Raw genomic sequence first — 27,719 nt, 5'->3', positions numbered from 1 at the left:
GATACTTGCTTCAGCACTACTCATTTGTCAGTACTGCCTTTCATTTCTTCTTCTTTGCAGACTAAGGTCTGAGGTGAATTATACGTGTTTTCTCTTGAAAAACCTAACAGCAGCCTCCTATGTTAGCTGTCTCCTCCATTTTCTTCTCACTCATGCTCCAAAAGCACATTTCTCTTAGATTAGTCATGGGAGGGTGCTTGACCAAGCCAGCAGCGATTCCTCCCCAGTGTGCACCTGTGCCACGGTGGTGACATTGGGTGCCACATGGGGAAGCTGCTGCATATCCAGTGTGCCTGGGGTCACTGTGAGTAGTCGTGCTGTAAATACCGGATCAGTCTGTCTGGGAGAGGCAGGGTGTTGAGGAGTTTAATGCGGTTCCTTCCAACCAGGCTCCGTACCTTGATGCGGCAGAGATGGGAAAGAGGTCGTGGAGGTTCTGAAAGACAGGCAGGTCAGAAACATGAGCAGAACAGGTTTTAACTTGAGGGACTTGATCTCAGCTTGAGCAGGACAGTGACAGGAGGAAAATGGGAGAAGGAAGAATGAAAAAAGGTTTTTTTTCCTGTAATGAAGGGATAATGAGTCTGGGATTGGTGACAGAACATGTACTCTGAGGCATGACATGGGGAAGGTTGTGGGCCTGGGGGATAGGGTGCTGTGCCCATCTCAGCCATAGCAATGGGCTTTCTAGGAGGATTTAAACAAGCCACTTCAAAGTGTTCAGGCTTCCCACTGAAAATAAATGCAATAGCTACCAAATTTAGCTTGGTGCCAGAAAACTGATTCTGATAATATCTATGAAAGACTTTTTCCTGAGGGAAAGGATATTAGGAGAGTGGAATATTAATAAAGGCTTTAAAGGCCACTGTTGCCTGCTAGGCTGCTGTGGAGATGGCTGTGCTGCCCACCTGTCCTGATCTGATTGAACCCCAGCTACATCCAAATGGGTCTTTCTTCATTGCTATGCTCAGTCCCAGTGGGTCAGATCAATGGCTGGTGTGCATTTCACACCACAGGGCCAGTGACACCCCAGAAATTTCTGACCCTCATAACTGGTCAGTCACAGAAGGGAAGTCCTTTCCAGGATTTCAGATTTATGGGATGACTATTAAGAGGAGATGGTGACTGGGGTTTTGAATCCAACAGTGGGACTATTTGGGCCAGAATCTCTTCTGGGAGACCATACCTGCTTTTTCTTTAATGACAGCCCAGTCCTCATAGCTGTCAATATGCTCCTTGAGCCGGGAACAGAGCTGCACATTGCCCACATAATCCAGAAGAACATCGATGATCGGCCCAGCCCAGCGACTTATCTCCGGAGTAGACACCATTTCACAGAACTTCAAGGAAAAACAGATTGACTGCCATCAGTGGGACATAAATGCACTTGTGGAAACAGCAATTGCAATAGCCCTGACAGCTTTGATGGTACCCCGCTCCTACCAGCTGTGAGGGCAATCACCAGTTTCCCTCCAGGAAACTTCAACTAAAGCCTGTTCTTTTCAAGCTGAGGGTAGAACTAGAACTCCCTCTTTGCAATCACAGGATGACACAAATCCCTGGTGAAGTCCTAACTCTGGAGCATGGAATAATGCTGAATTGTTTGCAACTCCTAAGATACTACTTCCACAGAAATGCAAGGGCAGAGGAGCTTTGCCCCAAGCTAGTCAGGGGCTGCTGAAAGGTCCATTCAATCTAGGGCCCTCTGACATAGCTTGCTGGGTCCTTTCCTCTCTTGGGCCCTGTGGGGCAAAATGGAATCTTAGGGAAAGAGGGAGATTCAGAAGGATGCAGCACCTCCTGCTTCTTGTGAACCTGCTAGTATCTGCAGCTTTGGGGGACCAAACATCTTACTAGAAACAAATCTGGAGAAATCTCTGCACAGATTAATCCCTGGGTGCTTTACTCACTCAGGGGAGAACTGTCCTGGGCCTAATAGAGAGTGCCTTCCTTACTCAGTCCTAGATCATGCAAATTTTCTATTGTCTCCAGTGTAAGCTGCAGAGTACCTAAATTTATTGCATGGAGGGCTTCTTATGGAGATACAGAAGAATATATTTAAGAACCTGACTTTAAGCAGTCTCATTTAAAAAAAAATCTGCCCACTTCAATCTAAATATGTATCTTATACCAGTCAGTTTCATCTGTCTCTCTTAGGACTCTGCATATGATGAAGATATCTGGGGACGTAATCTGCATGCAAGCAGTCAGGAAGTTTAACATGAATTAAATCATACTGTGTGGATAAGAACTCAGGCACGTGGCCTGACCCTATTGAATGATGGTGGCTGAAGCACCATCTATCAACTTAGTCACTCAGACTGTCTGCAAACACCTTCTAAGCCCACACCAAACAGGAAAGAAAATGCACTCGCTTAAAGCTCTCTCAGTGTAAATTCCTTTAACTAGATCAAATTTGATTATTCATGCAGGAATCCTAACTCAAAATCATTAAACTCTTGTGTGGATACTCTTATTCAGAATAAAATTTTATTAGTTCACCTAGTAAAATAGAGCTGCGGAACATAAGGTTATTTTGTTCAAGGTGAGAGCATTCACAGAGGTGTTTACTACTCTTCTGACTCTTATTTTTCACCAAACATCACCATGTAATGTTTCCCAGGACAAGTAGAGACAGTAATGTCAGATGGATGGCAGTGGACAGCCCAGAGTTTCCTACCTGGGCTGCTTATAGGGAGTGCAGTTTTGTATGTCTGTCTGTCACTCTGCAGTGTTTGTGTCACTGCCATGCAGTTACCTGTGTGAGACACAGACTGGGCACCTGCACTAACACCTCCTTGCAGTGACTTGCAGTGGAGTTGAAATGAAGACACATGTAAGGTCATAAAACACTGGACCTTGCTCTCTTCTTGTCTCCACCAGAGACCCTGCCTGCCTTTTTCTCTCTTCTCCGTTGACAAAAACATATTCTGGAATAAACACGTTTCAAAACACATTGCAGGAAAATAAGCGTAGCACAATAAAGAAAAATAATACAAAACTGCACCAGCAGGCAGTGGGATTGACTCGGGGACGAGGCGGCTCTGAACCTGCGTTCTCGGCAGAAACCCGAATGCCCTCTCGTGGCTGTACGCTACTGCTGTCCGTCCCCACCCTCCCGGGATCAACAGCAGCTCCGGAAACGTGGAGGGAGGCAGAAACCATTTTTCTGTGTTCACTTTCTCCAGGATACATTAATTTAGCAGCATCAGTTATGATTTATATTTGTACATTTTCCAAATCCAGTTATTACATTACTTGGTAGCCTTTATAAAGACTAATAATTCAGATTTATTTTCCTGACGTAATCTTACACAAGAAAATAGAAATAGAACATCCTTTGTGTGGAGAAGGCTGTAGTTTATTCCATATTTCAGAATATAAACCATAGCATAACTACATATCACGAAGCTACCACAGAAGCCTCACTTTTATCAGCCAAAATCCTAGCAGTAAAAGCAAATAAAAAACAATATTAGAGGGAAGGGATTACTTTATTTCCTGCGTTCATCTCTCTTCACTTCTTTCTCCCTGGATACAGATAATTTTTTTTATACAATTTTTGCTATCTCTGCCTCATATGGTGTGACCTTTGAGGCAATGACTCTTCGTGAGTGACCTAATATTTTCTTAGGCAATAGTTTCAGGTGAGATCCAGAAGGAATGGTTTTGAGTGGCTAGGATATCACAGAGGGCTACAGACAAACCCTGTCTATTTGTCTTGGAATTCCATCTCTCTGTTTACTCAGTGTGCTACCATATCACAGATCAAGAACTAGAGATGATGTATTTTATAAATTTTTCTTTGACAAAAAATATGTTATACTGGATCAATTTTGTTGTGACAAAAGACTCTTGAGAGTAAGGCCCTTTTTAGGATAAGAGATTGTTGTGAAGGACTCTTAAAAGTCTCTCTATAAGATTTTCTTATTGGTTGTTTTTTTCCCCCAGATATGTTACCTGAGAGTAAAGTCTTTTGGAAGACAGGACTGATAAAAAGGTCAAGATTTCCTAGGATCATTTAATGTTTTCCTTTATTCTTTCCACCAGAAAACAACATATATTCGTAACCATACCTTTGGTATTCTGCTGAATCCCTCAAAGCTGCACTTAAACTAGATAGAAGCTGATTGATTTCTTCTTGACTTTTTGCAAAATAGAAAAACTGCCATGTTGAGATTTCATTTTTGTGTAGCATGTTGAAAGACAGCAAATTTTGAATGGAGCATTAGATTTTGAGATACAGAAGAGGAGATACAGAAATCAGAAAAAAAGTATAATTTGAGATTCTGCAAATCCCTTTAAGGGATTGAGAATCCCATTCCAGCCCAATGGAAGCTAAGCCCAGCTGCATTTTAGAAAGGACTGCAAAGATACATGTATAAAATGTAGATATCTAAAGCTTATAAGGGCTTTGAAAATATGAAATTGCGTACCTAAATCTCCTAATCTCTTGTGAAATCTTCAAATATAACTCAGTTACATAGCTAATATAATCATTTGTGCTCTCTCTCCATGACTGCTTTTCCAGTAGACTCAGAAATTGAAGTTGTTCACATTCACTAGTTTACAGTCAAAGTGAAGCACTAAACTGTTTTCATGTAACCAGTAGCTAACATTCTGTTAAACAAAACAAACCCTACAGGGCAAGTTAAAAAAAGTTTCTACCTCCCATATGCTATCATCCATATGTTTGTCAAGAAAATATGCCTCACTCCTGGCACCTCAGGTCCAGAGGAAGAGAGCATTGTAGAACTGTCGGTAAGAATGTCAAGATGGCTAAAATTCACTGTAAATTCAAGCTGTGGCCACAGTGGCTGTTGCCTACATTCCTGCAGTCATTGGACACAAACTTGGAATGTTTGCTGGCTCGTACTGAGCCTTTTTTTCTGTAAATAAAGTAGGGATTGTGATATTTTCTCTCACAAAAAAGTTGGAAGAAAATATACACTTATGTTGTCATAACCCACTGGTAGGAGATGTCCTTAGAAGTCCTGTGGGTAGACTAGGCAGTGCTTACCTGTACTACAGCTGGCTCCCTGGTCACCTGAGGATCATTAAGTCTTTCCCGCCTGTAATTTAATGCAGGGTGTGGGCCATTTCCGTACTGACACTCAAAACAGGAACCTGCGTCACAGCCCAGATCCAGGAGGTACTTCAGCACAGAAAGGTACTTCATTGAAAACATGATGGTAGCTGGAAACGTGGTGGGATGACTTGATATATAGGCGTCAATGTTTGCCCCATGGTCAAGAAGCAGTTTCATGGTCTTCAGGCAGCCATGGCGGATGGAGATGAGTAATGGGTTAATGAGGTCAACATTGGGGTTGGCTCCGGCCTGCAGCAGCAGCTCTGTGGCATAGATATTGTTGTTAAAAACAGCAAAATAGAGTGGGGTGGTGCGTCTGTCCTCATAAAGGCAGGACCGCTCATCAGAGAGGGCAGTGTTGACCTCGTAGCCAGCATCTATCAGCTCTTCCAGGATATCGTCATTGTTGCGTTCGGCCGCTAAGTGCAGGGGGCTGATGCCACTACGCTTGACACGGGTGCGGCTGGTCACAGGGATCAGCATGGAGACAATCCTGCCAGGAGGAGACTCAGTGAGCAGCAGTGAGCTCTAGGGGATCTACAACCCTGCAGCAAGCTTTATTCATAGCTTTATGATTGTACCCATAAGGCAGGGCCCGCTAACTCAGGCACAGGAACAACTCATAGAAACCAGACTGCAAACCTCAAACCTGTCAGCACCGACCTTGCCAAAAATATGAGTTGTTTGACCTTCCTCTTTCATGAAGGAACACATTTTTTGAGGTTATCACCCAGTTTCTGTGATGTAATGGCAGCTACAGGGGCAGTTACAAAGGAAGAGATGACATGCTGGCACTCACTCGCACGCACCCACCCTGTTGTAACTTCTCTTAGGTTCCACAGCCCAAATGGCAGACGACCAGCCAGGAACTACCAGATATTCTGCACCTTCATCGTGATGCTGTGGGCAGGACTGGAGGAAAAGGTGCACAACCTCCAGCCTGAGGTACCACCTACCATGTAGTGTGTCTCCTTTAAAATGCTGCATATCTTCAGCTCGACTGCAATGGCTGGTCCCAACACTGGGCCCTCAAATATATATTTACATAATGAACTAAGCCAGTAAAACCTTTGTCTGTGATGATCTTGTGAGCCTCCAACACTCCCAGGAGCTGAAATAAAGGCTGAAGATGTAATTTTACAGGATTATGTTCCTATTTACGTGATGGACTGTTGATGTCTCCAAGTTACTTCTACATCTCATCTTTAAGCAAAAAGGCTTTTAAAATTATGTAAATATCTTGGGAAATTAAGCACTTATTTTTTTCTCCAAGCAGTCACACTAATTTTCCAGCACTGTGGCACTTGCCAGGGAGCAGGAGGTTTGGGTGCTGGTGAGCTGGCAACTTCCCACCCTCAGCAAATGTTCTGTAAGAGCCTAATAACAAAAAGGGCACAGAGCACTGTGAGGACACTACGCCAAGTACCAGCATTACTCATCCCATGATCAAATGTTTTGAAGATTTAAGGGTCTGTTTTGTTCTTTCCCTCCAGCATATGTGCTTCAGCCAGCTCTTCACATCTGAGTTAAAGAGGCACTGCATCATTTCTGTCTGCAAGGGGAACCTGAACTTCGCTGCACGGGTGCCACACTGAGGCTCTGCATCCAAATGCTGCAGTGTCCTAGAGCTCAGTACAGTCCCTGTACCCCACATTTATTTTTGTATGACAAGCAGGAAGCATCAAATTGTTACCAGTTTAATTGTGTAGCTTGAACCTGTGTCTGTTTCTCACCCTCCAAAGTGGGTCAGTTCAGTAATATGGTGCCTCTGGAGCATTTCCTGTTTCTCTAGAGGGGGAATGCAACTCAAGTGAAGGCAGCCAAGGCCAGACAAGTCAGACCACATCCCAAGTCTGTCACAGGGATAAGCTTCATGTACAGTTTTTAAATAGTGCCAAGATTTCCCTGATCTCTGACACCTGCTTCTGTGTTTTCTATTTGTTACAGGTTATATGGAGGAGGTAGAGCATCCTCAGTGTGAGCATCCAAGAGTTTACTGACTTGTATTTACATAACAAGTCTGCCCACAATTCACGAAGTCTTCCCTTTTCAACATCTCAGTTCTAAGGGGGAGAGAGTTAAATCACTGCTTGCAGCTTATGAGATGACCCTTATGAATTTCAGGTCAGTATTGACAAGGTGTCATTTAAAATAAACAAACACCAAGAAACAAGAGTTGACAGTTGAGCCCTGGGACTACATTCTTGGCTTTTTGTTGGTAGGGAGCCTTCATGCTCTGGCAAAAAGTTGAAGTGTGGAATTCCTGCAGAGTTACGTACTAAATCTGCAGGAATACAGAGGTCACCATGAAGGGTGTTATTTTACTGAATACCAGAGAAATTAAGAATGATCAGCCAAACAGGCTAAAGTTTTGTCATTTAGATAAATATTTATAAGAGAATATATTTTTCTTTTGTCTTTCTTTTTTACTTAGTTTGCAGCAGTTATGCACAAATTTTGTGCTCAGTCTTTTACAAGTGAAGGAATGCAGAATTTGAACTAAATTCTGGTCTCATTTATGCTGCTGGTTGTTGGGAATAATAGATATGAGCCCTGAATCAGGCCCTTCCTTTCATAACCCAGGGGCGAACTCGAGTTGTGGAGTTTCCATGTAAATTTCTTTTCAGGTCAGAGTGTGAGACTACTTGAGGGGAGGGAAAGATTCAGAAAGCTGGCCCATACTCTATAATTTCAGATCAATTTACTGTGCTTTCAAATAAACTTTTTAGACAGTGAACAACTGAAGCTGAGTTCTGTCTCTCTCACATGAAAATGACTTTATAACTCAAATCCTGGAGAAAATTTTGAATCGTGCATGTGTTAGTCAGTGCAGTGTATTAATGTAAATGATGTAAGTGTATAAACCTGTTACATAAGCTGACACTGAGCTACCCTCTAGAATACACAGCTTGCACAAGGAACCAGGCCTACTCTAACTACAGAAAATTAATATCCTCAGGTCTATCAAAGTGATTTGAGAAGTTTAATTGGCATTCCCAAACAAATCTAAATGCTAGAATGAAAAACATTATGGGAAGGTGTAATGATGTTAAAAGCTTTTATTCCTCAGATACTGTGAAATATATAGGAATCCACTCGAGCAGTTCACTGCAAAGATAGCTGTCCTGTCCAGAAACAGTCACTGCAGTTGGACAGACACTCTCATTTGCCTGTTGTAGAAATATTTTGGTAGAAACTGTGATAGTCAGAAGGGTCCTCTACAGTCCCTAAAGGGATCTGTTACTACAATGAAAAATTAGCTGTGGGTCACTCACTCTTCCAGCACTGAGGGATTAAAAGCAGGAACTAAAACTTGCTCTAGGATCAGAAGTAAATGCTATGGAGTTCAGGCTCAGGAGCATCCTGCAATGTCTCAGGTTACTCCTTACATGACAGTGCAACATCCCATCCCCAGACAGCATCTTCTAAACTGATATTCTTTATCATAGACTATAGCTTGCCACTTTCTTAGAAAAATCTCTGTTTCAGAGGACTGGTAATTCTACCTGATTTCTGCTTATTTTTTCCACTAGTTACTTGTCTCCCTGTTTAAAAAAATGTGCTCAGCTCTGTCCCAAACACCTTTAATTTCAGAAAGAAAGCAGTGAGTCATTTAATGAATTTGTCTGTTACAAATAAGAGTTATTTGATCACTCACTAATAAAATCTATTTTCCAGACCATGATAAATTCTTGTCCTTCTTTTCTGAAGCCTTTACAATTTCCTGAAAGGAAGGATATCAGAACTGGACACCATATTCTAGTGACAATCTCGCTAATGCCCTAGAGATTCACTTAACCACTTCCTGCTGTCAGCAACTGAATTATTGTTATTAAAACCTGAACACACCAGAGACAAATCCAGCATCTTCTGCATGTGCAGAAGAATCACAGTGGGCCCATGTACGAAAATTATTGCAAACCATGCTGCAAGTGCTATTAAGGACTAACACTCCCCACCAATACTTTTTCTATTATATTTTAAGAATATTTTGAGGACTTCAGTTTAATCCACTTCCAAGACACATGATGTTATTTAGCTGTAATAGATGATGTCTTGATAAAATTAAAGGAATCTTTCAGCCTGCATTGCTGATCACCCCATCCCATCCCAGCCTCCAAACACACTCTCCAGCCTGAGCTCTGCAAGCAGAAAGCTCACTTCTCAGCTGGTACCTGCCTTGCTCACATTGCTCAGAATTGGTTCTGCGACATTACATTCTCCTTTTTGTAAGGACTTTGGATTCTTGTCCAAAAGATGAAACCATGAAACTAACTACAACTTACTCGCAAATCCCTTTCTTGGCTGCTATGTGAAGAGGTAACAGCCCATCCTTATTGGCTTTGTTAGCATCTGCTCCTTGGGACAAAAGAAACTCCACAATGGGCACATGTCCATTTTTACAGGCTTCATAAAGGGCAGAGGCGTTATCACTGGCTTGTGTATTTATATCAGCACCTAGGAAGGAAGGAAACCTTTTAGCACCAAAAGGTTAAAATGAGATGGGAAGAACATACTTTGAATGAACACTTCTATTTCCATGACACTGGAGCTATGAAATGTGCTGGATGGGGATGTGAACATGGTCATATCAGTTATACACCTTTATATCATAGATTTACATTGGATTATAATATGATGAGAATTTTATGAGGGACAGTTCATCATGGGTGGCAACTGTTAGGTCCCAATCATGAATCCAGGCTCCATTCAGCTCAAAGGTAAAAAAAAAATAAAATTAATTGGCTGTTCTTTATATGGCATGGCCTTTCCTTCAAACACAATAATTCCATTTATGTGTTTACACTATGTATATATACTATTCCTGAGCAGGAGTTTGGATTAGATTATCTCAATAGGTGCTCTCCAAAATTCTATGGGTATCTATTTATGCTATATATTTATTTATATTTATAATTTGTACTCTATATAGTCACACTGTAAGTATTACACAGATTTATAGTATTTATACTTCTTTTTAATTTTAGTATGTATCCAGGCTAAAATAATACTCTATAAAATGACATCTGCATGGTGCTGATCAACAATTCTAAACAGGTTTTATTTGGGAGTGCCTTAATCAATGAATATTGCATTTCAGCACCTGAGGCCATATCTCTTCACTTCATGAGGGTTGGAGTTAGGCTTCAAATGGTAAGTTTTACTATAAAAAAGATAAATATTACCAACAAACTACTAGACTATTTGGTAATTTCTTTCTTGACCTCTAATGTGTACTTTGCTTAATAAATAACATGCAAGTATAAACCAAGACAATACTTTTTGCCATAAACAATATGGAATATAGCTTTTTTTGTTGTAGATATTTAAGGACCTTTAGCCTGGATTTTGGCTGTCATATTTTGTATGGTGTTCTCAAGAAGGCTGCTCTATGTGTATCCTAAATGGGAATGACAGTTCACTGGAGTTTTGCTTCTAAACTCCAATAAAGAAACTGATCAGTCTTCTGTTTGATCATGAAAACTCCCTGCCAATGAGAACATTTCCCTGGGCTCTCACCCTAAGCTGAAACATCTGTGTTGTGTTTGGCCCTTTGAAGATGTTGTAGCTGGAAACATCAGGAGAATTACAGTGACAAAACATAACACACACAGTCCTAATGAGAAAGAAGCCCTTTTTATGATAAAAATTGCTCATCATAAGCAATGAATGATATCATTCCTGGGATGCTCAGAAGAGCTTTTCAGGGCTTGAAACAATTGGACAGTTTTATTGGACTTTTTTCTTGTGTATTATTCTCAAAATTGAACTTTAAGGAAATCTTAATATCTATCTAATTTAAAACACAAATCACATTCTGGCTTAGTTTCTTAAGTCATAGGCAGCCTGATGGACTAACTGGTCATACAAAACTCTCTGGCAAGACTAGCTGGGCAGCAGAACACTTTTTTGTTTCCCAACTCTCATATCTTTCTCAATCATATTAATTTTTTCAAAACTTTTTCTTATCTTCATCACTGGTAAACTCTTGTTTTGCAAGTGCAGAACCCAAGTCTTACCTACATTGAAGACATTAGTCCATTGTGAAAATTATATATGCCTCATAATAGCAGTGAGGTGTATTGTGCTTATTGTAAAGCTGTTTTACATGAATGGAGCAGTAAAAGGTTTTGTGTAAATTAGATTCATATTCACTCTGTTTAATATGTTTGAACATTTACACATAGGGAGAGAGAGTCTGCTTCTATTTGATGCAAACCCGTGAACTCTACAGTAGTACTTTATCCATTTTCAGAGGATACATTACGAGGACAGCTAACCTTGCCCATCACTGCACATGTTCATGAGCAGATGGGGTTGGTTGAAGTTCAACTTCTGCCATCTATTACCAAGTGCAGCTGCCTTTTATGACCGACTGGATTTTAGGCTACATGTGTGCAGCAGTATGGGTTTAAAAACTGTTAGGAAATGCAGTCAGACAGCACCACATGACTTCTCAAAGTAGGTGACCATGAATGAATGCTGAAGAAGCACATGTGTCTAGACCATGCTCTGTGAAAGACCCTACCCAATTCCACCATCAGGAGCAGCAAGGTCTTAGTGCCTCTGCAGGCTAAGCCTGGCCTCCAGAGACAAAAACTGAGTCAGGGAGAATTACTTGGAAATTCTGAAATATTAAGAATTAAATGAATAGGTGCATGTAAGCTGTACTCACCACATCTTGCAAGGTATCTCAAAGCTTCCAACTGCCCACTCTCAGCTGCCACAAACAAAGAAGTGATCCCATAGGCATTTGCTGACTCAATCTTGGCACCTCCTTTCACAAGGATATCAATGATCTCCAGGTCATTTCGAGAGACAGCCTCATGGAGAGCGGTCCATCCTCGATTGCAGCGATGGTTGGTATCTGCATTGTACTGCACCAGGAGTCTTGCAGCCTCTGCATTCTTGCGCTCACAGGCTGTTTTAGAAAAACAGGAAGAGACTAGGACCAGCTTTTGAAAATATTCTGGGTGTTGTGTATCTGTTTCATGCAGCCCAAGGCAATATCATACGAGTAGGCCATAGTAAGACCAAAGATCCATTTAGGTCTACATGAGAGCAAAGGCTGCTGCCAAGTGACATTGTCTGAGGCTCAGAAAGGATGTGACGGTGAAGCCAATCTTCAACTAGACCTGGCTAAGTGTCCTGTGTAGGGCTTGTGTCAAGTCTGGTACTGGGGGGAATCTGTTCAGGTCATGTGATTTCTCTAACATATTTGTTCTTCACAAATTACTTCCTACACCTTATCTCACCTCACTGCGTCCCTGTGGTTTCCTGTTGGTACAAATGTGCTGGGCCACTTTCTTTCCAAATTCTGTGCAAACTGACTCTTTATCTTACTGCCATGGACTGCAGATAAAGCTCCATGTAGACAAGAAAATATAAAAAGCCCAAACCAACAACTTTCTCAATTTATAGTTCAATTTGTAGTTCAGGACCATCCTGAGCTAAATATAGTTTCTAAATTATTAATAGCATTTTGTTGATTTTTATTCTACCAATTTGCCCATAGCTTCTTGAATCCCAAATCACGGGGCCTCCCCTGCACCTTAATGGCAGGACTCCAGCCTAAAGGTACATAGGATGAGCTACCTTGAAAAACCCCAATTAGCATCTGTCATAAAACATACAGAAGAGAAGCACATTTCATAGCAATTGTTTTTTTTCTTGAAATAATAGTGTCTTTTTCTCACAGAGGTCCCACCTTTTAGTTCTGATTCTTCTTAGCAATAGCTCCATAGTGTTCTTCCCCATAAACAGATGTCACCCATATACTGAAAGCAACTATATATAATTAGACATTTCTGTAATTACCTATCCAGAGCTCTGCAGAGTTTAATTTGATTACATATGAGGGATGACTATTTTGTTATGACAGTCTTTTTAACTCTTTTTTGTTGCTGTTGTTGGAGGATAGTGTAGAAGATACTGCATCAAGGCTAGCCCATTCTTAGTAACAGTTCTCTGGCTAAAAGGTGTTTTCATATCATTGTTGTTGTGATTATTATTACTATAAGCACTACTACTACTACTGAAACCATTACTGTCTCTTTAATGCACAGATGAACAGCTTTTCCCTGATTAACTAAAAGCCAAAATTTAAAACAAAAGCATTTTAAAAGCAGCTCTAATGCTAGGCATGCAAAGTTGGAGCAAGATTGCTGTTTAAACCTGTAATATATGTTCTTAATGTTTTAAAGTGCTAAAAACTGTCATGGCAGGAGCAAAGGAGTTTGGACATGAGGGTGTGAGAGGTCTCCTCTGAGTGTTTGTGATATCATGGATATATTGAAGTGTTCTCTCCAATCAGCAGCAAAGTAATATGTCTGTGTTAAATAGTTGATCTACCTCACTGCATTGTTTATAATTTTATGACTCTCTTATAGCACACAGCCTGGCCTGACCCCCACAATCTCTGGCATGTCTACAGTTACTGTACTTGCACATCTAACAGCTACTTAGGCCCTACTGTTCAGCAGAGCATACACAGTCCTTCCCTGGCCAGCTTTCTGTAAGTTTGGGACATTGTGCAGACAGCCTGTGCTTAGGGCCCTACTGAGAATGTCCCTCATCCTCAGACCCCATCACAGCCTGCACCCTGCAGAACAGCTGCTATTCCTGTTTACAGAGACAGGAAGAGATAAAAGGCCATGGCATGGCAGGTCAGGCATAGGAGATAGAGGACTACCACAGGAAAGTAGAAATCAAGAGCTAATCACTGACTTTCAGCACCTCATCACAAGTGATCCTGCAGTTCTGCCTTGGTGGTGCCAGCAGAGCTCTGCATGCCCGTAGGAGCAGCTCCTCACCTTTGTAGAGCGGCGTTTCTCTGGCCTTGTTGGAGATGTCGGGCTCAGCCCCAGCCTGCAGCAGGGTGAGCAGGCAGTCCAGGTTGCCCCGGCTGGTGGCCAGGTAGAGAGCTGTCTCCTCATTGAGGGTGCGCTGGTCGATGGTGCCTGGGTACGCTGTGGAGGAATGGTGAGCCCAAAGTCATTGTGGCATGTAGTGCACAAGTATCCACAGCACCACCACCCTTCTAAATCCTTGAGGGTTTCAGTTTTTGTTGCTTATTCATTTCCATAAGCAGTGTAAGTTAGGAATACACTGATGCATATAGTACAATATATACATTATATATACACTAATGTATGTATATAATGTATACTAATATAATGGTATAATAATTCAGGTTGAGTATTGAAACCAGTCTTCAGTTTAAATTAAAATGTTCAGCTTTGGCCACTAGTGATGCAAAAAGTTGTTGAGCAACTGTTCTTCACCTGAAGTTTGAAAACAAACTACAGTAATTAACTTCAAGCAACAGCAAAGAGATGCCGGGTTGGATCTTCCCCCAGGGGAAAGTGGGGTCATTCCTGTCAGCTTGCAGCAGCCAAGCAGCTCATAACAGGAGAGAGCTCAGCTACAAGGCCCAAGCATGAGAAATCCAGGGCTTGGCAGAATCTATCCCATATCACTTTCTCCCAAATATCCTAACTTTTAGAGGCTTCAGTCTGGAAACCTGCATTCCAAGAGAAAGTGAAATTAATATACAGGCAGGGAGGTTGGAAAAATGCTTCATACACAGCCCGAGGCTAGGATTGAAATACTGCTAATTTGGCCTTTTAGTTTATTCGTGTTCTTCTCTTCCCTTTTATAATTAGTTAGTTTTAACTTCACTGACCTTTTTGCAACAAGCTCAGGCAGCCCACTTGGCCATAGTATGCAGCTTCGTGGAGGGGTATCCAGCCATCCTTATTAGGTACAGAAAGGTTTTTTCCTGATTTCATCATGTTGCATACTGCTTTTTCATCTCCGTCTCTGATTGCTGCCACAACAGGGTCAATTTCTCTTTAAAACAGGTTAAAACTTGGTTATTGCTTCCTTCATTACTGAGAAGCTTTCTGCAGCAACATCACTGTTTTATTTGCCCAAAAGAGTGAATCCCTGCAGCCTATATAGCACATATTTATACAGTGTGGCCCCTATATCATAGGGCCTGTAAAGGTAAAATTTGTCTTCTCTAATTTTGTTACTGTCAGCAGATCAGAAGAATCACTGTCTGGAGATACTGATCACTCTCCTCAGAATGTAATGGAAATAGGTAGGTGTAACAAGTGTCTGACACAAACACTTATATTTTAGATGTCAGGAGTTGTGGAAGACTGGCTCTGACATCGCTCTATACACTGTGGAGTGTCCATGACTGTGATAATTTCATCACCATGCTGTCCCATGTGGCATGGTGCTCCCATATGAGATCTTTTAAATAAGATCAGCTTTGAAGAGAATTACCCTTGTTCATCCTTGAAGAAATTTTTAGATTTGATTTGCCGGTGGCTTTAACAGAAATTATCAATAAATCTTACTCTTATTCTTAAGATACTTTTAAGAAGTATTTTTAAGATACTTCTTATTTCCTCACACAGTCCTGTTTTTAGAATTTAGCCAGTTCACTTAAGAAGTAGGGAGAGCTCTGGTTAGAGCATGTGAACACTGGGGTGTTGGTCTTGGCTCTCCTTTCTTCATCCAGAGAGGATTGAAAAAATTCCACCTACCCAGATCCCTCTGCCAAGCATGCATTCTGCACAGGCAGCAACCCATTTCTCTGAGCTCTCTGAGTGTTTGCAGAGCAGGGCTGACCTGGGCATACCAATCCTACTGCAGAGCAACAGTGACAGCTCCTGTGCTTCTCCCCACACAGCGGGAATCCCAACACTGCCTGACAGCCACTCTTCCCCAGGTCAGCAGCACCTGAACAGGACCTGCCACCCTCCTTCCACCCCTTCTGAGGCATGGCAGTAGCCATGTAGCATGGCAGGGGTAGGGAGCTGGGGAGCTTGTACCCTGCAGCCAAGGCAGGCAGGACCCTTGCCCGTGGTGGGCAGCAGCTCTGTGCATGCCGGTGGGCTGTGCCTTCCAGTGTTGGCATCTGCTTGGGCTCCAGCTGAATTGTGCTGGGACAAGGCAGCCACAGCTTTGTTATTGTGATACACTAAATGACAGATTCAGCACGAAGGAAGGAAGCATTTTACCAGTTCTAATGGGGACTTGCAAAAAATGAATGTGGGCTATAGTTTCAGAGACAGAAAACAAGAAGTTGCAGAAAGCACTGGAGCATTTGTGGTTTGAACTAGCTCTACAGAGAAAATTTTGCAGTCCTGAAGACAGAGAGATGCGGGAGAGAGGTGCATGTCTCAGTCTATTGGCATTGCCAGGGCAGGAATATAGCATGTGGTGGAGGTCATGCAGGCTGGTGATGATGGGAACAACCAGAAACTCCAGTTATGACAAGAGGAAAGTCTAAAATACCCCAACAGAGTGAGATCAGAGAGAGAAAAATATGGGCAGGTCAGCACAGGAGTCCTCACAAAGCAGTATACTGGTGCAACCTCTGCACTTCATGGGAGTTACAGGACCAGCACTGAACTCCATTGCCTTGTAGGGGCTGGACAAACCAACAATCTGAAACTCACACAGCCCTCACTAATTTCAGTTTTCCCAAAGGCACGCAATCTATACTATAACCACTGATAATAGCATTGAAAGAAGTCACCAAGCTGGTTTTCTGAGGATAAATTCAGGGCCAGGAGTGGAACAGGTGATCTCAACACTTGTGCCAGAGAATGGGAAAAGACACCATTTCCCAGATGAAATAGTACTTGGTGCCACTTGCTCTTTCTCTATAGCTGGAAGCAGTGATTTCAAGACAGTAGGGTCACAAAAATAGCAACACTGGAATGAGGAGAGATATGGGACACAAGGCCAGGCATTTTGCCTGAGAAGATAACAGCTAGAACAGGCAGCTGCTGTCCTGGCCAGAGCCCTCCCGGGAGGAATCAACTGACCTTCTGATAACTGCTGGCCAGATGTCCCAGGGACACTGCTGTATCTCCATACTGCTTACACTACCCTGGGGACTAAACCTGAGATTCCTAATTGTGTACATATAATGGATTTTTATACAGGTGTTTCAGCATTTTGTTGAATTCTGCTGACAGCAACTATTGGCATTTTTGGCTGGGAGAGGAGGCGGAGGTGGGGGATCTTCATCTTTCAACACCTCTGGCACAAGGCTGCTGAAACCATCTGTTGTTCTGTGCAAAGGCTCATGTAACACATGTAGAGCTGTGACCTCAGGATTTGGGCACATGATATAATTACTGGTGCTTAATGAATTACTGCATGCCAGGTGGGCCATGGCAGGGGTCTGCACATGGACTGGCTCACAGCAAATGCAAGGTAAATCACATTATCTGAGACCTCAGGGAAAGAGAGAGGGTACCTTGCATCTGTGCTGGGGATAAAAATGTGTGAAGAATCAGTTACTAGTCTGCTTAAGCCCTCAGATGTTGAATGAAGCAAACTTCTGTTGGGTTCCTTGACCTTAAATGATTCCTGACTAAGATGAGGGGGTTTGCTGGACCAGGCTGTAGATGCTTTAGCCAAGAAAATTCCAGATCAGAACAGAAGGTTTAATGAATCTCCATGTGAAATCCTTGTTTTCTGCCTGACTTATAGTTGGCTGTTACAAAAACCCACCACATTCTGCTGCCTGGATTTCATCAGCTATAGAAAATACAAGCATTAAAACTATGGAGGAAGTCTGAAGATATGAACAAATCTTAACCTTATAGGCAACTCAAAAGAATTACTGCATTTCAAAGACCAGTAGGCAAGATAATAAATACCCCTTGCAGATGAGATGTATGATGAGGTCAATTCTGAGTGTTGAAGAAGAGGTTCAGTGGACCATGGAAAGGTTCAAGAAGCTCCTTCTTTTCCTGACAGCCTGGAGAGATGCAGGCAGGATGAAGGAACACCACTTCCCCAGGTGAAGTGAAATATCATCCCTGCCTAGCTCTGAGACTAAGGCTATAAAAATGCCAGTCATGCCACCATGCTCTCCTACGACTTGCCAGCTATATTTTTGCTCTCCTGGAGCAGAGGAGGGTTAGTTTATCAGCCTTATTGTACATTGACCTCTATGCAGCTACCCGGTGGAGAAGAACAGCCTTCCCTCAAGTCTTCTACAAAGAGACATGCAAGGAGTGCAGAGCACCTAGTGAGAGGATGTGATTTCAGTATAGCCAAGGGAAGCAGGCAGGTGACAGGGATAAGGCAGGCTTCATGTTGTAGCAGGAAGAGGTTTTCACAATGTCAGGGAGTGCAATGCCAGTGAAGGGCCAGGAACAGAGTCTGAATCAGCCAGGATACAGGGGAAGGTGGGGGAGATTGTAGAGCTGGATGAGAGGTCAAAGGAAGGAGAGTGGTGGAAGGGTAGTCCCTGCATCCAGGGAGGGACTTGTAAGATGGATTAAACAAAATTTGTATTGGGTAGATAGAAAAGGTGGGGAGTTTCTTTACTGCAGGACACAGGGAAGTGCTGCCTGTAACATGTTACTCTTGCCATCTGATAGCTAAGGGCATGTATCTATTCTGCACTGCAGAGAGCTGTAATAAACCCATCGTATCCACACGTTTCCACTACACACAGGCACTGGGACAGAGCTCAGGCCACTGTCTGCTTTTCTCATCCATGACTGTGTTCAACTAAGCTTATTTGCAGCCTCTGCCAACAGCAAAACATGGCCAGGAGGATCAGTCAGCCAAGACAGTTTCCTCCTCGGACAAGTGAGCCCTCCTCTGTATGGCTGGACAGCACAGGTATGGCTGGGAACAGGTATGGCATCATGGGAACATTTATAAAACACTTATTTGAAGGACTGGACTTTCTCACCTTGTTTATATACTGTGATACATTTTCCCCCTACTTTTCCCTATTGCTGAGCCCTGAACTTAATACCAATGCAGTTACTATCAGCACCTGCCTGCCTTATCTATCCTGTTGATAAGCGAGCTAGCCTGTGTAAATTAACCACATCCCTTCTCTGTTGTCCTTGTCACCTCAGAGCTTCTGACCGACCCAGAGTCCCCAGGACATGAGCACTGGGGGGATGGAGAGAGATGAAGAGGGAGAAGAGAACAAGGGATATTTGAGGTGGGTGACTTGCAAGAGCACAGGCATGGCCTGGGGCAGCGGGGAGGTTGGAAGGAAGAACAGGAGTGCAGCGAGGGTGAGGTGCAGGTGTCAGTGAGACCTCCTCCAGATGAACACCACACTTCCCCCCACCAGGCACCATCACCACCCAGAAGACACGGCTCAGGGAGAGAGTGGATAGCAAGGCTTGTTTTGGCTGCAAGGAAAAGCAGGAAAGGGAGAGGGAGACACTTACACGGACTGGGATGTGCTGAACTGGCTGCTGTCGTACCTTCGCCTGACCCCCGAGGCTGCCCCCGAGCTGGATGGCTGAGCACGGCCTGTCTGCTGGGCTGCCAGTCTGGAGTGGCGATGACATGAATGAAATAAGGAGAAATACTCTGAATAGGAGAAACAGGTCATGCTGAGGCAGAAGCAGAGACACACATCCACAGAGACAGAGCGAGCGAGCCTGCCGGTCAGGGCTTTGAATAAAAGCAGATGGCCACGGCTTGCTCTGCGCTGGATTCAGCTGCTCACTCGGCTCGAGTTTATTTTTGGCCCTCTGAGGAAGCGTCAGGGGATTCAAATGACCATATAAGACAACAGTGTGGTTAACCCTACCACCACCACACAGGAAGCAGGCACAAAGCGAGGTGAGGTGACATTCATCACCTCCAAAGTGCCATGCAAACAAGTCAGAGGTGGGGACAGAGGAGGACCCAGAGCCGCTGGATGTCAGCTCCATTTCCATCTCTGCTCTCCCAGGTGGCAGAAGAGTTCAGCCATGCTACAGATTTGGTGCTTCAAGCTCCAAAGGCTTTCCCTCTGGTGAGAGGTTGAACACTGCTAGGCTGAGGCAGGACAGACAATGCACAGAACTGCTAATGCTGCTTTTTGCCAAAATAGCAGGTGTCAAAGGACCTTCAATAAGGACAGGACCAAATGGCCAGGAAAACCCTTATTGTTGCCTGCATCAGGTCCCTAGAGGAGAGCTGGCGGTAGAGGTGCACAGTAACCACACTGAGGAACCACAGCCTTTGGTGGGAGCAGGACTGCTGGCCGCACAGCTTCCTGATTCCACAGCTATGCACATGCTTGCTGCTCATCAAATTATCCCCAGTTTCCCAGCCTTGGAAACCAAACAACCACAGGTGGTAATGAGCAAGGCATCAGAGGGTGGTGGAGTTATGAAAAAGGAGGAGGAACAGAACTTCAGTAACTCTCAGTTTATTAAGAAAGAGAGCACTAAAGTAACTTAAAATATTAAAAGGATATTATTCTTTGCTTTGGAGGTGACTTTGGAATCTATTCCCATCCCCCTTGAGAAATCTGCCTTTTATAAAATGAAAGTGGAACAATGTCTGGCTTTGAAACTGTCAGCAGGTCTCTGTGACCACAGCTCAGCATTGCAGGGGAGGGGGATGCTGCCACGATTTGGTGTCTGGAGTTGCTCTTGGTTAAGAGTGGTCCTTGAAGTCAGACTGATCTGAAATAATCATATCCTTTAAAAACTGAAGTATTTAACAGGTAGTCAGGTCTCACTGTTTTATATACCTGGTTTTTGTGCCTCTTTTATGTTTTCTCATAACTTATGCTTTGCTCCCTTTCTGACAAAACCTAAGCTTGGCATACAGTGGTGGAAAGGTGCAGCTGGCCTTGGGAGGGCTTCTGTTGTTCAGGAAAGCTTGTGGCTGTGCCGTTTTTTTTATTTGTTGCTTAAAACAGACAACATCAAGCAAACCCTCCTCTCACTGCAAGCACTTAGAGTGTTGACCTCATTGGATTTATAGCAGGCTCCAGCTTTAACACTAATGACAGACTCGCAGAGGAGCCGCCTGGCAGAGCTAATTAGAGAGCACGTGCCCTGCCAGGGAGCCTGCTTGCCCCTCCCGGGCAAGGCTCTCTGGGGGAGCAGCTCGGGCTGGCACTTGCTTACCTTTGCCAGGGGTAGATCCGGTAGGGAGGGTTGTGTGGGCTGGCACGGCTTGGGGCGGCCACTTCACCAGCACGGGCCACCAGCGACTTCTGGGGGCTCTGGGCCACTGGCTGACCCGCTGAGTCCTCTTCCAAGCTCTGCTGGATGGCCATCTTTATAAGCTCATCTTCACTGAGGCTGCTGTACAGACTGTACTCCTCGCAGCCTATCGTCTGTCTTTGAGTATTTGCTGCCATCGTAGCCATTTTTATAATTCTTTGCTTTCCTGTAAAAGGAAAATTGTGATCATCAAAATCTGGAAAATGAAAAAAACTCAACAATCTTGTACTGTCATTTCGGTCTGCCTCTTAATTAGGCTGAGCAGAAAACCCTTCAGAAATCCTTCACCAGGGAGAGAACATTATCAGCTAAAATCTGCATGTAAACTTAGTGAACTAACTCCTTTCAATTACACAGAAATAACTGGTTTAGCTGGTGTTTAAAAAAGGGGAGTTGTTGCAAGCAAGGCAAGTTTTTTATCTGCTTATTCTAGTTACCACATCTCAAGAGAAAAATAGGTAAAGGAAATCCCCTTAAAATTAAAGTGACAAATTTTTGAATTTTATTTAGGAGAAGACCAATGGATGTCTCTTTTTGCTGGTTTCATTTCTTGTTGTAATTGCAGGAAATTAAGGGAAGAAGTTTTCTCTTTGCTGGTTTTCTGTAAGGACAGGTTCTCCACCATGAAGTGCAAAGAGGCTTTGTAATTTTTTCCACCTTATCTGGAGATCTTCAAGCAACATACAAAGCTATGCTTTGAAGTGACTTTGTTTCACTCAGCGAAGAGAGCAACACCACACTGGTCTGTTTCACTTCTGATTTTTTGCTTTTTCACAGAACAAAGTTCAAGGTCATGAGTGAGATGGGAATGAGAGAAGTGAGAAACATTGGGCACACTCAGCAATCACAGAATGACTGTGAACCACCACTGCAGGACTCTAAATGGCAAAGATAATTCAAAATACTGCAGAATTTCCAGCAGTGATAGGGAAGTACTAATACAATGAACGGTACAATGCTCTAGCAGGATGTCATTTGGATGCCAGAGAGCACTCTGGCCATCAGTGTTCAAGAGCCAAGGGTTTGTTTTATGGGAGGAAGTGGAAAAGCTTGCCTCTTTTAAGAAGATGAGAGCCAATGCAGAATAGGTTTGATTTTATAAGCACTGAGCGAGAACTGTGTAACATAATGGGGAGCACTAGGGTGAGGAGCAATGGGAACAAACTGCTCAGGAGGACAGGGATGTGACAGGGGAGACAGGGACCCAGCAGGAGAGGACTGTGGGGACATGTTCCCCAGGTGCAGAGAGGTGAGGGGCTGGCTGAGTGTACCAGTGGAGTTACAAGGAAAGCTGCCTGCCCCCCTCCCTGTGGCTGCCAGTCCCTGTCCCATCAGTGCCACAGCAGGGTTGGCCTCCAGCTCCACACAGCCCTGCTCTGCCCAGGACTGGGTCCTACTGATCCGGGCCAGCCAGCAGAGCCACGAGTGTGGGGACAGCAGAACCACCCAGCTTCCCACTGCTCAGGAGCTGCCTCAGCAGGAGCCTCAGGGGAGCTGTCAGCTCCCCTGCCCTTACAGCTGCTCTCTCCACCAAGCAGCCAGCTCAGCCTGGTTTCCTGGGCACTCACACTGAAACGATGGCAGAGGGGTGCAGCAGCCCACAGGCCTCACACCAGCAGGAAGGTGCCCCGCTGCAGCAGCCCTTGCTGCTATGTGCACAGCCACGTCCTGACCTGGAGGAAATGGCAGCTCCCCAAATACAGTTTGAAGAAATTGCAAGAGCTTGAATCCATCAAGTAACTTAAAATCTTGGATTTAGGCTTTTCACTTCAGACATGGTGATATTTCCCACATCAACAGCCACCTCAGGCTCTAAGCCCACTCCAGAAAAGATGGGAAGACTTCAGGGTAAAGGGAAGCCCAGCAGATTTCAGATTGACATTATGACTATTAATCACAAAGGACGTATTTTACAGCCATGAAAAATGCCAAAATAAAACTTTCAATTGCTGTAAATAATGAAACCAAATTTTGGTGGTTTTTCTTTCTCAGGGTTTTTTTTCCCCTTTATTTTCAGCCAGATCTCTCATGACTGCTGTTGCTTCTTTTTTCCAGTTGGTGCCTCTACTCTGCTGTGACCCTTGCTGTCCCGAAGATCCAAGCCCAGGCATCACCCCCCTGGCAGCCTCCCTGTCCCCCGCTGCTCCAGTACCTGCCTTTGGCTGCTCTCCAGCCAGCAGCTGGCTGGGAACCATGACACAGCTTTGTTTGTCCAGAAGTTCTGCTGCTGTTGGGCTTGCTCAGCCCCTGGCACGCTGGGCAGCACTCCCACAGTCTCTCAGCCTAGGAACTCACGTGGTGCCTGGTGAGCTGCAGATGTGTGGAACCACCGGCTGGAGCTGGCAGGAACATCCAGCAGTCATCTGCAGCATCCAGCACTGCAATGCCTGAATGTAGGGACCTGGCCCCAGTGGTGACTCAGAAACCTAAACAAAGCCGTCAGCAGGGAGGGCAGGATCTGATCATAAGCTCCTAATGGAGGTGATGCACAATGAATCCTTGGAGAAGGCAAGAATGGAGATGAAACTGCTCCCCTCTGAGGGCAGCCTGCACCAGTGCAGGCTGGGACACAGATTCCTCCTCTCTATCCTCCCCAGTCCCATTGCCATCATTCCTATGGCAGTGAATCCATCGCTGCTGTGATCTGAGTTGGGTGTTGCAGTGCCTTCTGTGGGAACCTGGGCTTTAAGTACTGTACAGGACACCTCTGCCAACACAGCTCTGCACCCTGGCACAGAGGAGCTAACTGATATAGCTGCTTCACCACATCCCAAATGGATGTAGGTATAAAAGCCGCTTCAGGACCTTCTTCCCCTCCCTCCTTTTGTTTCACACATTCTTAAGGCAAAAGGAGCAAAAGGGAAGATTTTAGATTTGTGGAGATCACTCCTATTTCATCCTCTTATTCTTTGTAGGGGTGAACTGGGTCCAACCTATTCGCAGAGAAAAGGGAGAACCTCTCCTGTGTGTTGGTGAGCCTCGCTAATGTAAATATTTTGACAGGAGTTCCATAGAGTGCAGAAACAACAGTGCTGGCTGCAGCTCCCCTCACTGACTCATCCTGCAGGGAGAAACTTCATAGGGCTCAAAATAGAGAAAGCTTTCAGTTCTGCCCATCGCACTGCACAAACATGATGAAGGTGTGGGGGTCACATCCTGGGCTGCAGGAGCTTTTGGGTCCTTACTGAGAGCCAGGGACAGCCTTATCTGCCCTGAACCCCTGCAGAGAGTGTTCTAGTTGGGCTCGAAGCTGTCCCTGCATCCATCCCCCTGCTGTCTCCACTTGCTCAGACAAGTGTGTGTGTGCAGTTTGCCTGTGTGCTGTGACTGAGTTCGGCAGAAGGCAGGGCACATGCCTTCTTCCCTACAGCTCCCTGCAGAGCAGAGCACAGCAGACACCACCCTCCCCTTCCACCTGAGGATGCTTTTGTTTGAAGCTGCAGGACTACAGGACAGGGGCACTGGTCTGGGTTATGTCTGTAGGAAGCTCAGCGAAACAGCTGAGCTGCAATAACAGGCTGAGCACATGCCCTTGGCTGGAGGCTAATGCACCACAGCCTGATTCAGTTTATCCTTCTTTCCCTGAGGCCAAACTCAGTGGCATCACCTGGCAGTAGCCTGGCTCAGCTGACACAGCAGGGCTAAGTTTACCCAATGTGAGGCCAGAAGCGAACTGCCAACTACAGACTTATAAAAGCTCACTAGGCTAATGTGCTATAAGCTAAATATTTTCCACTTTCTGTAATGAAGGTGTGAAAAAAAAAATCAATCTTCGTTGCTAGAAATATTTGAACAAGTTTGGATTAGTAAGATCTGGCCAAAGTGGTCTTTCTAAATGCAGCTTGAATCTATTTCCTTGCTCTAAGCCAGCTTACTGTAGGTTTAAAGTATTGGAATTAGATTTAAAAGTTAAATGCTGTGTTTATTCTTCATCCTAACTTTAGGTGTTCGGGGGAATGTTTTAACATTTGGCCATACTCTGCATTTCTCTGGCAGCCCAAGAGCCCATCCTCACATGCAGGTAGCATACAGCATCTACTGGGACAGCAGAACCTGATTTTTAAAGCTCTGGGTATAGAGCCCATATTATTTCTTAGAGAGTGCTTTGCTTCCAGGTCTGATGGCTTCACTAGTGATCTCTCTTGGCAGAGACATGTCTTGGAATTCTGCTGTCTGTGCTGCCATTTAGTAAGTCAGTCTGACAAGATCTTCTGGAATTTAAACTTAACACCATTTCTACAGAGTCTGATCCTGATTTTAATTTTGCCATCCTGATTTCACTGAGAGTTCGTTAATTTAGATGTGTAATCAGGCTTGTGCTATACAGAGGCAACAACTAGATACATCCAGTGACCAGAAGGTAAGGCTGGAAAGAAAATACTTGTGCAAGGACCATGCTTCAACCTTCTAGCCTGTGTGGATGAGCAGCTGTACCTGGTAGATCTCTGAAACCAAAGGTACTACTCACAAGGGGGACTACCAGTAATCACCTACACGATGGCAAAAGCCAGAGATAAACACAATTAGGTTACCATTATGTTCGGACTACAACCTCTGTCAACATACTGCTTAGGAGAATGGGCCTGTGATCCCTGATGCAACATAAGTAAACAAGGATTACGGCTGGCTTTGAACAGGCAGAACCGTGCAATTCAATACCATTAGCATTTGAAACAACTGGTCCCCGTTGATAGCACTTCTTTAAAGAAAAGCTTAGCGAGGCTGCCTGCCCCCCCCCCGCCCCCCAAAAGATCCCAGGCAGCAGAATTAGCAGAATTACTTATTTCTGTCAGAGCAGGATGGCAGATAAGTGACAAGGTCATTAAGGGAACAGAGCCAGACTTCGCCTGCCTTTGCGCTGAGTTTATTCCAGCTTGTAACTGAATACAGAACCTTGTTATTTATGGCTCAGGGTGCAATAAACCATATTTGTGAAAACATCACCAAGTCTTTAGAGGCTGCAAAAGAGAGAGGAGAGGAGCAGCTTCATCATTTTGCCTTTTGCGAGGAATGGTTGAACTCCTGTTTCTGCAGATCTGTGTTTGCCTTTCCACGTGTTTGTCTTTACTTCTGAAAGCAGCAGGAGCACACATGGGGGAAGGCAAACAGGCTGGAGGTCTTCACAGCAAACTGAGCCTTACTTCAGTTCTTACTGTGGCACCTTTCAGGACAGATCCTCCGCAGGTAACGGAAACCAGACTGACTTGCAGCACTTAAAGTGCTCACATTTTTGCTGCATTTTAGGTCAGTTTCCTGATAAACCTTTGCAGTTGTCCAAGGGTATTCTATTGGATAGCTGTTACAAGGAAGCAAATGATTTTTTAAAAACCAGAAAGATTTCAGTGCCCTCAGATCTGCCAGAGCTGAGGCATCAGAAGGATGACACCTCACGCTGTCCTGCTGGGGCAACAGGCAAGGATTCTTTGTAGTGACAGTTTATGCAAACCATTCAAGTTCTAGCCCAGTGCTGAAGGAGCAAAGCCAGGCTTCCCAAAGGAATCCTCTGAGCAAACAAATCCCCATGTTCAGCCCCAGCTGTCAAAACAGGTCACCTATCAGCATGGCATATGCCCTGATGCCACCAAATCATGATTCTGCACAAATTCTTTACTGGAAATCATACACCTGCAAGCTTTTATTTCTCCTCAGAACATATTAATTCACACAGAAATTAGTGCAATATTAGCTTCATGTCAAACCAACTAGAAATTTAAAAATTAAAGAAATTTTTTTCTGATGTAATTTTTCTCTTTCACACTGTGCCTTGCATGCTACGTGCTACCTTAGTATGTTGTAGCTACAGCATTGATTTCTGAGCAAGATATTGTAGGGGCAAAGATACAGGCACTACCTGCGAGTAAAAAAAAATAAGGAAATGACAGAGCTACTGTTCTGTTTAACAGACAGTGTTTTATGGCATATTTGAAAAAATTCCCAAAGCCCAAAACAAACAAAAGCAAATCACAAAGCTCCCAAGACTGTTAGGGTGTTAGGTTACAAACTGCAGTAGGAATAAATATTTGCACAGACATAATGAACTGAGAGATTGAAAGTACTAAATAAGTTCAAAACATGCATATTTGCATTACCTTTTTGTTCTGAAATAAAAGGGTAATAATAGTGTTGAAATGGGTTATCTCCTTGGTTAAGTCTTAATTCAGAAAATCCTCGCTGGTATTTGTCTCCCTGCTTTGCCTGGATGTTTCGATCAACTGCAGGACAGCTTTGAAACACGCTCACTTTGAAGCCTGGAGTTTATTTCTGGATCACCCCATGATCAGCGAATACAAGCCAAAATATAAGTTGTTCCCAATCTCAGATTTCCCGTTTGAAGATGCACAGCAGAAACTTGTACCAATCCTGAAGTTCTTTGTTGCATTTTCTGAAGAACTTCACTTCATCAACATCCTGGAGCTAAATGACACAAAGCTGACCTTTCTATTACATCATTATTTATTGTCCCTGACAAGTAGACCATATATGGATATGTTTCTAGAACCTAAAGAAGAAAAAAAATTGCCATATAATTTTCAAGTAAAATATGCTGTCCTGGAGAGTTTTATTTGCTTGGGGAGATGTGACCTCCATTTACTTTTGTTTTAGCTAATGCT

General features: G+C 43.9%; 1 protein-coding gene across 1 annotated transcript; it reads right to left on the bottom strand.

The window, feature by feature from the left end:
* ASB2 (ankyrin repeat and SOCS box containing 2) lies at window positions 1-27,256 on the bottom strand. The gene is made up of 10 exons (XM_053945721.1): window positions 27,198-27,256; window positions 21,010-21,274; window positions 19,327-19,431; window positions 14,775-14,941; window positions 13,903-14,058; window positions 11,766-12,011; window positions 9,376-9,547; window positions 5,021-5,582; window positions 1,187-1,340; window positions 1-436 (listed from the first exon to the last, which is right to left on the bottom strand). The coding sequence occupies exons 2-10, from the start codon at window positions 21,252-21,254 to the stop codon at window positions 300-302; spliced, it is 1,944 nt and encodes a 647-aa protein (XP_053801696.1). The 5' UTR covers window positions 21,255-21,274; window positions 27,198-27,256; the 3' UTR covers window positions 1-299.
* Between the last annotated feature and the right edge of the window lie 463 nt (window positions 27,257-27,719).

This window comes from Vidua chalybeata, chromosome 6 (genome assembly GCF_026979565.1).
Source record: "Vidua chalybeata isolate OUT-0048 chromosome 6, bVidCha1 merged haplotype, whole genome shotgun sequence".
NCBI lineage: Eukaryota > Metazoa > Chordata > Aves > Passeriformes > Viduidae > Vidua > Vidua chalybeata.
This window is presented reverse-complemented; position numbering and strand designations above follow the sequence as displayed.